General features: G+C 46.7%; 4 protein-coding genes across 4 annotated transcripts in view; 1 reads left to right on the top strand and 3 right to left on the bottom strand.

Moving 5' to 3' along the window:
• Nucleotides 1-3,969, bottom strand: part of LOC120909981 (zinc finger protein 605-like) — a 37,712-nt gene extending 33,743 nt beyond the window's left edge. The window contains exon 1 of the mRNA XM_040321786.1: nt 3,375-3,969. The gene's annotated coding sequence lies outside the window, so the exon portion shown is untranslated. The remainder of the gene's footprint in view (nt 1-3,374) is intronic.
• LOC120910202 (gastrula zinc finger protein XlCGF26.1-like) overlaps nt 1-13,426 on the top strand; it is a 1,148,070-nt gene that overhangs the window by 373,668 nt on the left and 760,976 nt on the right. The gene's annotated exons all lie outside the window — the stretch shown is intronic.
• Nucleotides 1,531-10,874, bottom strand: LOC120910145 (zinc finger protein 252-like). The gene is made up of 2 exons (XM_040322024.1): nt 10,807-10,874; nt 1,531-3,083 (listed from the first exon to the last, which is right to left on the bottom strand). The coding sequence occupies exon 2, from the start codon at nt 2,958-2,960 to the stop codon at nt 1,770-1,772; it is 1,191 nt and encodes a 396-aa protein (XP_040177958.1). The 5' UTR covers nt 2,961-3,083; nt 10,807-10,874; the 3' UTR covers nt 1,531-1,769.
• On the bottom strand, nt 9,327-11,134 carry LOC120910123 (oocyte zinc finger protein XlCOF6.1-like). Its single transcript, XM_040321996.1, has one exon. It carries the CDS (start codon nt 11,105-11,107, stop codon nt 9,797-9,799), a length of 1,311 nt encoding a protein of 436 aa, XP_040177930.1. The 5' UTR covers nt 11,108-11,134; the 3' UTR covers nt 9,327-9,796.

The following is a 13,426-nucleotide window of genomic DNA, read 5'->3' as shown; positions in this document are numbered from 1 at the left end:
CACTCGCCTACTAGCATTTTGCGAGTGGAAAATGAGGTCTGGGCTGCCTGGGAGAGGGGGGGGCGAGCACCGCCGTTGGCCATTGTTGATCGGGAGCTGTTCTCCCAGCGATCGCCTGTGGCAGAGAGCATTGAGGTAGAGGAGGACCGCGGTATCACCGAGTGGTATAGCCCGCTGTAATAGTATAACATTGAACTTTTCTCTGCTCGTTCTCACACACAGCCCCGCCTCCTCCTAACCCCGCACCTGTATGACGGAACACATCCCAGCATTCGACCCGCATTCAGTCTATTACAGGCGCAGGGTTAGGAGGAGGCGGGGCTGTGTGTGAAACTGGTGTCGAGTAACCCTTGAGGCCTGGCTAGTGGCTCAAGACTTGAAATTTTGAGCCCTGCCATGAGGCATTGTAAAACTCTGACATTCACAGACATGACTAGGCATGATGGGAATTGTAGTTCCTGAACAACTGGAGGGCCGTAGTTTGAAGACCCCTGGTGTAGGTTAAAGAGATATTTCTTGCACCTACAGGTAAGCCTTAATCTAGGCTTACCTGTAGGTGCAAGTTGTCAAAGTAGGTTTACAACCACTTAAGGACCGCCTAACGCCGATATACGTCGGCAGAATGGCACGGCCCAGCCGTGGGTCGCAGCGCGCGCCCGCGACCCGGTCCAAAGCTCCGTGACCGCGGGACTCGATCGCCGCTGGAGTCCCGCGATCGGTCCCCGGAGCTGAAGAACGGGAGAGTTGTGTGTAAACACAGCTTCCCCGTTCTTCACTGTGGCGCTGTCATCGATCGTGTGTTCCCTTATATAGGGAATCACAATCGATGACGTCACACCTACAGCCACACCCCCCTACAGTTAGAAACACAGATGAGGTCACACATAACCCCATCAGCGCCCCCTTGTGGTTAACTCCCAAACTGCAATTGTCATTTTCACAGTAAACAATGCATTTTTTGCTGTGAAAATGACAATGGTCCCAAAAATGTGTCAAAAGTGTCCGAAGTGTCCACCATAATGTCGCAGTCACGAAAAAAATCACTGATCGCCGCCATTAGTAGTAAAAAAATAAAATAAAAATGCAATAAAACAATCCCCTATTTTGTAAACGCTATAAATTTTGCGCAAACCAACCAATAAACGCTTATTGCGATTTTTTAAATCAAAAATAGGTAGAAGAATACGTATCGGCCTAAACTGAGGAAAAAAATGTTTTTTTATATATGTTTTTGGGGGATATTTATTATAGCAAAAAGTAAAAAATATTGAATTTTTTTCAAAATTGTCGCTCTATTTTTGTTTATAGCGCAAAAAATAAAAACCGCAGAGGTGATCGAATACCACCAAAAGAAAGCTCTATTTGTGGGGGGAAAAGGACGCCAATTTTGTTTGGGAGCCACGTCGCACGACTGCGCAATTGTCAGTTAAAGCGACGCAGTGCCGAATCGCAAAAAGGGGCCTGGTCCATTAGCTGCATTTTGGTCCGGGTCTTAAGTGGTTAAAGTCTCACTATAAATGACCAAAACAAACCACTTTTTCCAGAATGTATCGCTTTATCATTTATTATTATACAGGATTTGTATGGGGTGAACAGTTTCCCCAACACTTTACAATACAATTCAATACAAGAGGGTTAGGTGGACCCAAGAGCTTACAAATTGTTTTTTTTCATCCTCCAGTATTTCTACGGATTTAACAGTTCCACTTGTTAAAAGTCACTGTACATTTATTGAAAGAATTGTCCAGGGCCTTCTCTCCGATGTCTACTTAGTCTTCGTCTATCTGTAAAACATCTTCCGCAATCTGAAGGCACTGAGCAGGCTGTGCGGTGTGTACTTTCAGATGATTAATAAGCGAAGATCTATCAAAGAAGGATTTCCAGCACTCGGAGCACGAATACGGACGCTCGCCCTTGTGAATTCTCTGGTGTCTAAGAAAGTTTGCCCTGTCAGAAAAACTTTTTCCGCACTCTGAACAGGAAAAGGGACGCTCGCCCGTGTGAACTCTCTGATGTTTAACAAGGTCTACTTTCAGGGTGAAAAACTTCCCGCACTCTGAACACGAATGAGGACGCTCACCCGTGTGAGTTTTCTGATGCCCAACAAGGTATGCTTTGCTAGTGAAACATCTCCCGCACTCTGAACATGAATAGGGACGCTCGCCCGTGTGCGTTCTCTCGTGACTAACCAGGTAAATCTTCTTTGCGAAACTTTTCCCACACTCGGAACAGGAAAACGGAAAAACACCAGTGTGAATTTTCTGGTGTCTAACCAGGTAAGCCTTGGTAGCAAAACTTTTCCCGCACTCTGGACAGGAAAATGGAAGAAAACCAATATGAATTTTCTGGTGTCTAAGCAGGTAAGAATTCCTAGTAAAATGTTTCCCACACTCTGAACATGGATAAACTTCTTCATTGTGAGAACTTGGAAGGACATCTGATGTCATAGTAGGGGGTAGATGGACATCTGAAGTCATAGTATGGGATAGACGGACATCTGATGTCACAGTATGGGATAGATGGAAATCTGAGGTCATAGTATGGGATAGATGGAAATCTGAAGTCACAGTATGGGATCGATGGAAATCTGAGGTCATAGTATGGGATAGATGGTCGTCTGAGGTCATAGTATGGGATTTGTCCAAAGATTCCTCGGGATTAGAAGGACCCATTGATCTTAGATGGACATCTGATGTCATAGTATGGAATTTATCAGAAGGTTCCTCAGGATTAGAAGGATCTATTAATCTTAGATGGACATCTGAAGCCATATTACGTGATTTATTAGAAGATGCCTCAGAATTAAAAGGATTCATTGATCTTAGATGGACATCTGAGGTCATAGTATGGGGTTTATCAGAAGGTTCCTCAGGATTAGAAGGATCTATTGATCTTAGATGGACATATGAAGTCATAGTATGCGGTTTATCAGAAGATTCCTCGGGATTAGAAGGATTCATTGATTTTGCCAACTAGTAAAGTATTACTTTTGGAGAATATTGGGCAACGTCTCTGTCTTCTGCAGTCCAATCTGAAGATATAATAAGATAACTCTCTGACGTATTTAACTTCCAAGAGTCCATCTGTTGGAACACAAATTTTGAATATATGTTACGTTTGTCTTTTACGTCTTGAATTTCGTGTATATCAGTACAGCATTCGGGACTTTCTCCGAGCTCTGACACTGAATTGGATAAAATCAGAATATAATTAGGATATATCTAAGCACACATTACAAAAGAACTCTAATATACTTATATTTTGCACGTAGCCGTAAGTATTGTAAATAGAAGACGTCACAGTGACTATGGAGGAAGAAGACGGACATGACGGGGGGAGTCACTGGTTGTAAATATTAAATATTATCTTATTACCTGCTCTGCATAATCCAGATACGTGTTCTCCTCACTCTCTCACCCAGGTCTTCCTGTCGTTATAACTTCCTGTCTTTGTGTGACATCACTTCCTGTTCTTACTCTACATCACTTCCTGTCTGAGCGGGCCACATGGTAAGTGATATCCCCATCTTGTGGTGATTTTATTAACTGTACCCTGCGTTATGTTTTAATACTTTCCCTTCTGCCTTGTAGCTCATTCTTCTATCACACACAGGCCTTCAGTTAAAATTGAATCAATGGGAGACATATAATAAAAAAGCAATCATTTGATCTTTTTGTCTCACAAAGAGTTTATTACGTTTTCCCAGCCAAGTACAGCGAACTGACATACATTGTACAAAAAATGACATAGAGAAAGAGAAGTACGGAGCAGAGCTCCCAATGACCATATCAAAGAATGATAGAGAGGTGCGGGTTTAAAGCGGAGTTCCAGTCCCCCAAATCAAATGTGTGTATGTGACGCAGACTTTTTTTTTTTTTTTTCGGCTGGATTGTGTGGCTTACCAGTGCTTATCAATGCTGACCACTAAACTCACCTGCCTGACACTGACCATTATACTGACCTACATACACTGACCTACATACACTGACATGACCTACATACACTGACGGTAGTGATCTACATACACTGACCTACATACACTCCGACAGCTCTCCCCCACCATCCACACTACATTCTCCGACAGCTCTCCTCCACCATCCACACTACATTCTCCAACGGCTCTCCTCCACCATCCACACTACAATCTCCGACAGATCTCCTCCACCATCCACACTACATTCTCCGACAGCTCTCCTCCACCATCCACACTACATTCTCCGACAGATCTCCCCCACCATCCACACTACATTCTCCGACAGATCTCCTCCCACCATCCACACTACATTCTCCGACAGCTCTCCTCCACCATCCACACTACATTCTCCTACAGATCTCCTCCACCATCCACACTACATTCTCCGACAGCTTTCCTCCACCATCCACACTACATTCTCCGACAGCTCTCCCCCACCATCCACACTACATTCTCCGACAGCTCTCCTCCCACCATCCACACTACATTCTCCGACAGATCTCCTCCACCATCCACACTACATTCTCCGACATCTCTCCTCCACCATCCACACTACATTCTCCGACAGCTCTACTCCACCGTCCACACTACATTCTCCGACAGATCTCCTCCATCCACACTACATTCTCCGACAGCTCTCCTCCACCATCCACACTACATTCTCCGACAGCTCTCCTCCACCATCCACACTACATATTCCGACAGATCTCCACCATCCACACTACATTCTCCGACAGCTCTTCTCCACCATCCACACTACATTCTCCGACAGCTCTCCTCCACCATCCACACTACACTCTCCGACATCTCTCCTCCCACCATCCACACTACATTCTCCGACAGCTCTCCTCCACCATCCACACTACATTCTCCGATAGGTCTCCTCCACCATCCACACTACATTCTCCGACAGCTCTCCTCCCACCATCCACACTACATTCTCCGACAGCTCTCCTCCACCATCCACACTACATTCTCCGATAGGTCTCCTCCACCATCCACACTACATTCTCCGACAGCTCTCCTCCCACCATCCACTCTACATTCTCCGACAGCTCTCCTCCACCATCCACACTACATTCTCCGATAGGTCTCCTCCACCATCCACACTACATTCTCCGACAGCTCTCCTCCCACCATCCACTCTACATTCTCCGACAGGTCTCCTCCACCATCCACACTACATTCTCCGACAGCTCTCCTCCCACCATCCACACTACATTCTCCGACAGATCTCCTCCACCATCCACACTACATTCTCCGATAGGTCTCCTCCACCATCCACACTACATTCTCCGACAGCTCTCCTCCCACCATCCACTCTACATTCTCCGACAGGTCTCCTCCACCATCCACACTACATTCTCCGACAGCTCTCCTCCCACCATCCACACTACATTCTCCGACAGATCTCCTCCACCATCCACACTACATTCTCCGACAGCTCTCCTCCACCATCCACACTACATTCTCCGACAGCTCTCCTCCCACCATCCACACTACATTCTCCGACATCTCTCCTCCCACCATCCACACTACATTCTCCGACAGCTCTCCTCCACCATCCACACTACATTCTCCAACAGCTCTCCTCCCACCATCCACACTACATTCCTGACAGCTCTCCTCCACCATCCACACTACATTCTCTGACAGATCTCCACCATCCACACTACATTCTCCGACAGCTCTCCTCCCACCATCCACACTACATTCTCCCACAGCTCTCCTCCACCATCCACACTACATTCTCCGACAACTCTCCTCTACCATCCACACTACATTCTCCAACAGATCTCCTCCACCATCCACACTACATTCTCTGACAGCTCTCCTCCACCATCCACACTACATTCTCCGACAGCTCTCCTCCCACCATCCACACTACATTCTCCGACAGATCTCCCCCACCATCCACACTACATTCTCCGACAGCTCTCCTCCACCATCCACACTACATTCTCCAACAGCTCTCCTCCTACCTTCCACACTACATTCTCCGACAGATCTCCTCCACCATCCACACTACATTCTCCGACAGCTCTCCTCCACTATCCACACTACATTCTCCGACAGCTCTCCTCCCACCATCCACACTACATTCTCCGACAGCTCTCCTCCACCATCCACACTACATTCTCCGACAGATCTCCTCCCACCATCCACACTACATTCTCTGACAGCTCTCCCCCCACCATCCACACTACATTCTCCGACAGCTCTCCTCCCACCATCCACACTACATTCTCTGACAGATCTCCTCCATCCACACTACATTCTCCAAAAGATCTCCTCCACCATCCACACTACATTCTCCGACAGCTCTCCCCCACCATCCACACTACATTCTCCAACAGCTCTCCTCCACCATCCACACTACATTCTCCGACAGATCTCCTCCCACCATCCACACTACATTCTCCGACAGCTCTCCTCCACCATCCACACTACATTCTCCGACAGCTCTCCACCATCCACACTACATTCTCCGACAGCTCTCCTCCACCATCCACACTACATTCTCCGACAGATCTCCTCCCACCCTCCACACTACATTCTCCGACAGCTCTCCTCCCACCATCCACACTACATTCTCCGACAGCTCTCCTCCACCATCCACACTACATTCTCCGACAGATCTCCTCCACCATCCACACTACATTCAACGACATCTCTCCTCCACCATCCACACTACATTCTCCGACAGCTCTCCTCCACCATCCACACTACATTCTCCGAGAGATCTCCTCCATCATCCACACTACATTCTCCGACAGATCTCCTCCACCATCCACACTACATTCTCCGACAGCTCTCCTCCACCATCCACACTACATTCTCCGACAGATCTCCTCCACCATCCACACTACATTCTCCGACAGCTCTCCTCCTCCATCCACACTACATTCTCCGACAGCTCTCCTACACCATGCACACTACATTCTCCGACAGCTCTCCTACACCTTCCCAGCTCTGCCCTATTGCTATGTACAGAAAACTCACCTGCAGTCCCTGTGTTTACATGTAAATAACCTTTATTGATATGTAAATAGCAGCAGCAATAACATGTACATAGTCGCGGACTGCTGCATTGATATATAAATAGAGGAGGCATTCATATGTATATCATGTCCCCCTGAGGTGATAGCTATCATCACTTCTGCTGAATGCTGCCCACTGGGGAGGTAAAGGGACATGGCTTGAAAGTCCTGGCCACAACTATAGTCATAAATCCGAACATCAGCCCATTCTGCAAAGGTGTGTACGAGGCTTTAGTGGCAGCAGACCGGAGAGTGGCTGCAGCAAACCTGAATGCGACTCTCCTTGTTTAAAAAATGACCCTCCAGCGGTAATCATCGAATATATGTCATCCCAGACAAAACGAGATAAACCTCATTACGCGGTACATCAAAACAGTATTTATTCAGATAAAAACGATTGAAATTGCACTCACATTGCTGACAAACAAAAGCAAGCTCTGTTTACATGTATACAGCCTCTCCCCACCAGAAAGATGGCCGCCGTGTCCAAGCATGCAGTAGCGTCACGTTGCCGACTCCTCCCTACGTCGACCCACCCATATTATGTATCTATATACAAAAATACACTTTAATTAATTAAACTGTTTCTTTATTTTTTGTATTAAAGCGGAGTTCCAGTCCCCCAAATCAAATTTTTTTTCTAAAGCCGCGTACACACGATCGGAATTTCCGATGGAAAAAGTCAGACGGACTTTTTCCATCGGATATTCCTATCGTGTGTAGCCCCATCGGAGTTTTTTCATCGGAAATTCCGATGAATTCCATCAGAGTTTAGATATAAAACATGTTCTATTTTTCTCCGATGGAATTCCGATGTGATTTGGCCGGGCAAAAGCCAGATCGTGTGTACGTGGCATAAGACTACATTTTAACTTGCTCCACTTAATATGCGCTCTTCAAAAAAAGAGTATTTTTTTGTTTAAATTTAATAACATTACCTGAATCTCGGAAGTAGGCAGGGTCCATCTCCACTGTGGGCATCTAAAGCCCTCCTGTATCTATTTCCGGGAATTGGTGCAGCTGGCTACCCAGCATGCACCTTTCCGATCTCGCGCCTTTGCACGGCCCTCGTTACTGCTGGACACGTTGGCCACAGCCATGGTGGCGTCGGCAGAAGTTCCAACCTATCCTTCCATCATAATCTCCTTTCTGCCGGGAGCTAGATGTTCAGTGCCCGCATCACCTATTCTGTGCCCGCATCACCTATTCTGTGCCCGCATCACCTATTCTGTGCCCGCATCACTATTTGATAGACGTGCAATTTGTTTAAATTTCCAAATTTTCTGAGTTTTCAAATTTCCAAAATTCTGAATTTTCGAAATTTAGAAAATTCTGAATTTTCGAAATTTAGAAAATTCAGTATTTTCGAAATTTAGAAAATTCGGGAATTTAATAAAATTACTTGGATCTCGGAGGTAGGCAGGGTCCATCTCCATTATGGGCATCAGAAGCCCTCCTCTATCTATTTCCAGGAACTGGTGCAGCTGGTTACCCAGCATGCACCTCCAGATCTCGTGCCTGCGCAGCGGCGCTAGTTTCTGCCGACACGAAAACTCTGAAATTTGAAAATTTTGAAATTCTAAATTTTGGACATTTCGGAAATCGGAAATTCGAAAATTCTGAATTTGAACATTTAGGGGTAGATCCACATACCGACGCTACGCCGCTGTAACTTACTTTGCTATTCTTTGAATCGTGAAAGAACTTGCGCCGTAAGTTACGGCGGCGTAGCGTATCTCTCGCGGCGTAAGGGCGCGGAATTCAAATGCGGCGAGTAGGGGGCGTGTTTCATTTAAATGAAGCGCGTCCCCGCGCCGAACGAACTGCGCATGCCCCGTCCTTCAAAACTCCCATGGTGCATTGCTCCAAATGACGTCGCAAGGACGTCATTGCTTTCGATGTGAACGTAAATGGCGTCCAGCCCCATTCACGGACGACTTGCGCAAACGACGCAAAATTTTCAAAATTATACGCAGGAACGACGGCCATACTTCACATTGAGTACGCCACCAGATAGCAGCTTTAACTATACGCCGGAAAAGGCCGAATGGAAACGACGTAAAAAAAATGCGACGGCCGCGCGTACGTTCGTGGATCGTCGGAAATAGCTAATTTGCATACTCGACGCGGAAACGCCACCTAGCGGCCGCCGGAAAATTGCATTTAAGATCCGACGGCGTACGCCTGTCGGATCTAACACAAATGCCTTTGTATCTTGTTTTGTGGATAACAAAACAAAGATACGACGCGCAAAATTTGAAATTACGCCGCGGATCAAGAGATACGCCGGCGTAATTTCTTTGAGGATCTGCCCCTCAGAGATTTCGGAATTTCCGAAAAAAGCTTAAAAAACGAATGAAACTAAAGCAAATTTTTCGGCAATGCGCGTCTACTATTTGATGAAAATGATAGCTGTTCTTCGGAAGTGAGCGGCCCCATTTCCTACGTGTAGATGCTCCTCCTTGAAAAATGGCGCCTAACTCCTCCCATTCGCTTCATTTCCTGACGGGAAGATTTTGGTATTATAGGCGACTTCCCAAGGATTCCTGGGATACATGACGCCGGACATCCCAGGTGTCTATGGCAAGAGACCAAAGGACATAATCGCCTAGGCGGAGGGAGCAGAAAATTATAAATTATAGGTATTTAGATTAAAAAAAAAAGAAAAAAGTTACCATTTTAAAGAGAATGGAGGATGGGGATTGGGTAAGGAGCAAGTAAAAAAAAAATTGTGGAACTCCCCTTTAACTTTATTGCTATCATAAAGGATGAACAACATCCCCTATGACAGTATGGGCCGTGACAGGTCCTCTTTATGAAGAGATCTGGAGGCGGAGTCTGGCTCTGAACATGAAAAAGGACTCTCCCCTGTGTGTGTTCTCTGGTGTTTAAGAAGTTTTCCTTCATCAGTGAAACACTTCCCGCACTCTGTACATGAAAAAGGACTCTCCCTTGTGTGTATTTTCTGGTGTCTGAGAAGTTTCCCTTTATCAGTGAAACTCTTCCCGCACTCTGTACACGAAAAAGGACGCTCTCCCGTGTGTGTTCTCTGGTGTCTAAGAAGGCTCCCTTTCACCGTGTAACATTTCCCGCACTCTGTACATGAAAAAGAACCCTCCCCTGTGTGAATTCTCTGGTGTATAAGAAGTTTTTCTTTTTCAATAAAACATTTACCGCACTCTGTGCATGAATGAGGACTCTCGTCCGTGTGACTTCTTTGGTGTATACGAAGCCCTCTATTGTCAATAAAGCATTTCCCGCACACTGAACATGAAAAAGGACGCTCCCCTGTGTGTGTTCTCTGGTGCAGAAGAAGGTAATCAACCCTAGGAAAGCATTTCCCGCACTCTGAACAAGAAAAAGGACGCTCAGCGGTGTGATTTTTCTGGTGTTTACCAAGGTCCTCTTTCAGAGCGAAACATTTTCCGCACTCTGAACATGAATAAGGACGCGCACCGGTATGAACGGACTGGTGCCTACGAAGGTTCTTTTTCGAAGTGAAACATTTCCCGCACTCAGAACAAGAAAAGGGACGCTCACCCGTGTGACTTTTCTGGTGTCCAAGAAGATGCGCTTTACCAATAAAACATTTCCCGCACTCTGAACATGAAAAAGGACGCTCACCAGTGTGAGTTCTCTGGTGTGTACGAAGACTTCCCATCTTAGTGTAACATTTTCCGCACTCTGAACATGAAAAGGGACGCTCTCCCGTGTGAACCCTTTGGTGTGCAACAAGTGATACTTTGACAGAGAAGCATTTTCCGCACACCGAACATGAAAAAGGACGCTCACCTGTGTGAATCCTTTGGTGATTAATGAGCGTTATTTTGACAGCGAAGCATTTCCCGCACTCTGAACATGAAAAAGGGCGCTCCCCCGTGGGACCCCTATCACATAAAGAAGACACATTGGGATTGGGTGGATGTGTTGATTGATTGGCACTGTGAGAACTTAGATGGACATCTGAGGTCATAGTATGGGATTGATCAGGAGATTCCTCAGGATTAGAAGGATCCATTGATCTATTTTTTTTTTTAATCAGGTAATTTTTTAGAAACAATTTTTTTGAACTTAGATGGACATCTGATGTCATAGTATGGGATTTATTGACCTCTGATGTCATAGTATGGGATAGATGGACATCTGATGTCATAGTATGGGATTTATGGACATCTGATGTCATAGTATGGGATTTATGGACATCTGATGTCATAGTATGGGATTTATTAGAAGGATCCATTGATCCCTCCAGATGGGAAGGTCTGTGATGTGCGGTTGGAATAATGGGATCTTCTCCTGGAGAACATTGTGTGATGTCATCATCTTCTGCCTTGAATTCTTGAGGTAAACTCGGATCTCCCTCCGAGGTTTTCCGAACAAAGCGTCCATCTGTAAGAAAACAATGTTAAAATTGAATTTACATTTTTTTTAAATAAAGTAATTGTCAAAAACTGCCTCTGAGCTTTTATTTCTGTTGACACTTTTGTTTGTGAATGGGTAGGGGCACCACGTACCCCATACTCATTCACATGGGGGGGGGGGGGGGACGGATCTGGGGGCTTCAAGTTTCCGATAAGCCCTCCACCCACAGACCCTCACAACCACAGTCCAGGGTTGTCGGGAAGAGGCCCTTGTCCCCATCAACATGGTGAGAAGGCTTTCAGATTCTGACAAGCCCCCTGCTCGTAGACCACCACAACCACCGCTCAGGGTTGTCGGGAAGAGGCCCTTGTCCCCATTACATGGTGACAAAGCTTTCAGATTCCAACAAGCCCCCTGCTCGTAGCCCACCACAACCACCGCCCAGGGTTGTGGGGGAAGAGGCCCTTGTCCCCATCAACATGGTGACAAGGCTTTCAGATTCCAACAAGCCCCCCTGCTCGTAGACCACCACAACCACCACCCAGGGTTGTGGGGTAGAAGCCCTTATCCCCATCACATCAACATGGTGACAAAGCTTTCAGATTCCGACAAGCCCCCCCTGCTCGTAGAACACCACAACCACCGCTCAGGGTTGTCGGGAAGAGGCCCTTGTCCCCATTACATGGGGACAAGGCTTTCAGATTCTGACAAGTCCCCTTCTCGTAGACCACCACAACCACAGACCACCGACCCATAGTCCAGGGTTGTCGAGAAGCCCCCCACCCACAGTCCAGGGTTGTCGAGAAGAGGCCCTTGTCCCCATCAACATGGTGACAAGGCTTTCAGATTCCGACAAGCCCCCTGCTCGTAAACCACCACAACCACCGCCGCCCAGGGTTGTCAGGAAGAGGCCCTGGTCCCCATCAACATGGTGACAAGGCTTTCAGATTCCGACAAGCCCCCCTGCTCGTAGACCACCACAACCACCACCCAGGGTTGTCAGGAAGAGGCCCTGGTCCCCATCAACATGGTGACAAGGCTTTCAGATTCCGACAAGCCCCCCTGCTCGTAGACCACCACAACCACCGCCCAGGGTTGTCGGGAAGAGGCCCTTGTCCCCATCAACATGGGGACAAAGTTCTTTGGCAATCCCCCCATATTGAGGGAATGTGGTCTGGTATGGCGCTCATTCGCCCCCCTTTAACTGGCCAGCCAGGGTATAAGGGTCTGGCATGGATTTTTTTTGGAGGGGGCACAGCATAGTTTTCCTTAATTCTGGCCCTCAAAATCCATACCAGACCCTTAACCTGGTATGGATTTGGGGGGGGGGGGGGTTCCCCTTAAAATCCATAGGAGACCCAAAGGGCCTCCTATGGATTTGGAGGGGACCTCCAGGCTATTTAAAAAAAAAATGTAATTCAATTGCTGGCAAATGCTTCAATGTTTTGTTTTTCATTCAGCTGTCAGAGAGGAAGTCCACTGACAGCTGAGGATTCATCCGTTGTTTCCCGGCCCGCTCCTTAACAACTTATTTATTGTGCACTCAGCAGGAAAACATTCCACCGAGCGAACCGAAAATTTGCAGGCGATGTTTGGTGCTGAACTCTTGTTTGGCCAGAAAACCTATCCCTACTGGAGATGAGGAAGTTGGGAAACTTCTCTCAACCTAACAACGTACATATTCTATACTCAAATGTGAACTGTTTCTCAGTTTTTTACTTACCTGGATCTATATATAGAGAAGATTCCTCCATAGACGGCTGATCTCCACTCACCAACCTCTCTTCTTCTTCCTCTTTTACCTCAACTTTGATGACCTTCAGTTCTTCACCCTAAACCCCAAAGATGATAGAATGAATTTAGAAAAGGGAACAAGAAATTACATCGAAGAATGTCTACTCAGAAGTTCTTTTCCGCAGTCCCATCTACCTGAACATTCACTTTATAGTTGTGATGTTCTTGTGTGGAATCCCGGGAATACAGAGGACCTCCCTCCTCCATAGACTGCTGATCTCCACTCACCAACATCTCTTCTTTTTCTTCCTTAACC

The sequence above is a fragment of the Rana temporaria genome, chromosome 8 (assembly GCF_905171775.1).
Source record: "Rana temporaria chromosome 8, aRanTem1.1, whole genome shotgun sequence".
Lineage (NCBI taxonomy): Eukaryota > Metazoa > Chordata > Amphibia > Anura > Ranidae > Rana > Rana temporaria.
This window is presented reverse-complemented; position numbering and strand designations above follow the sequence as displayed.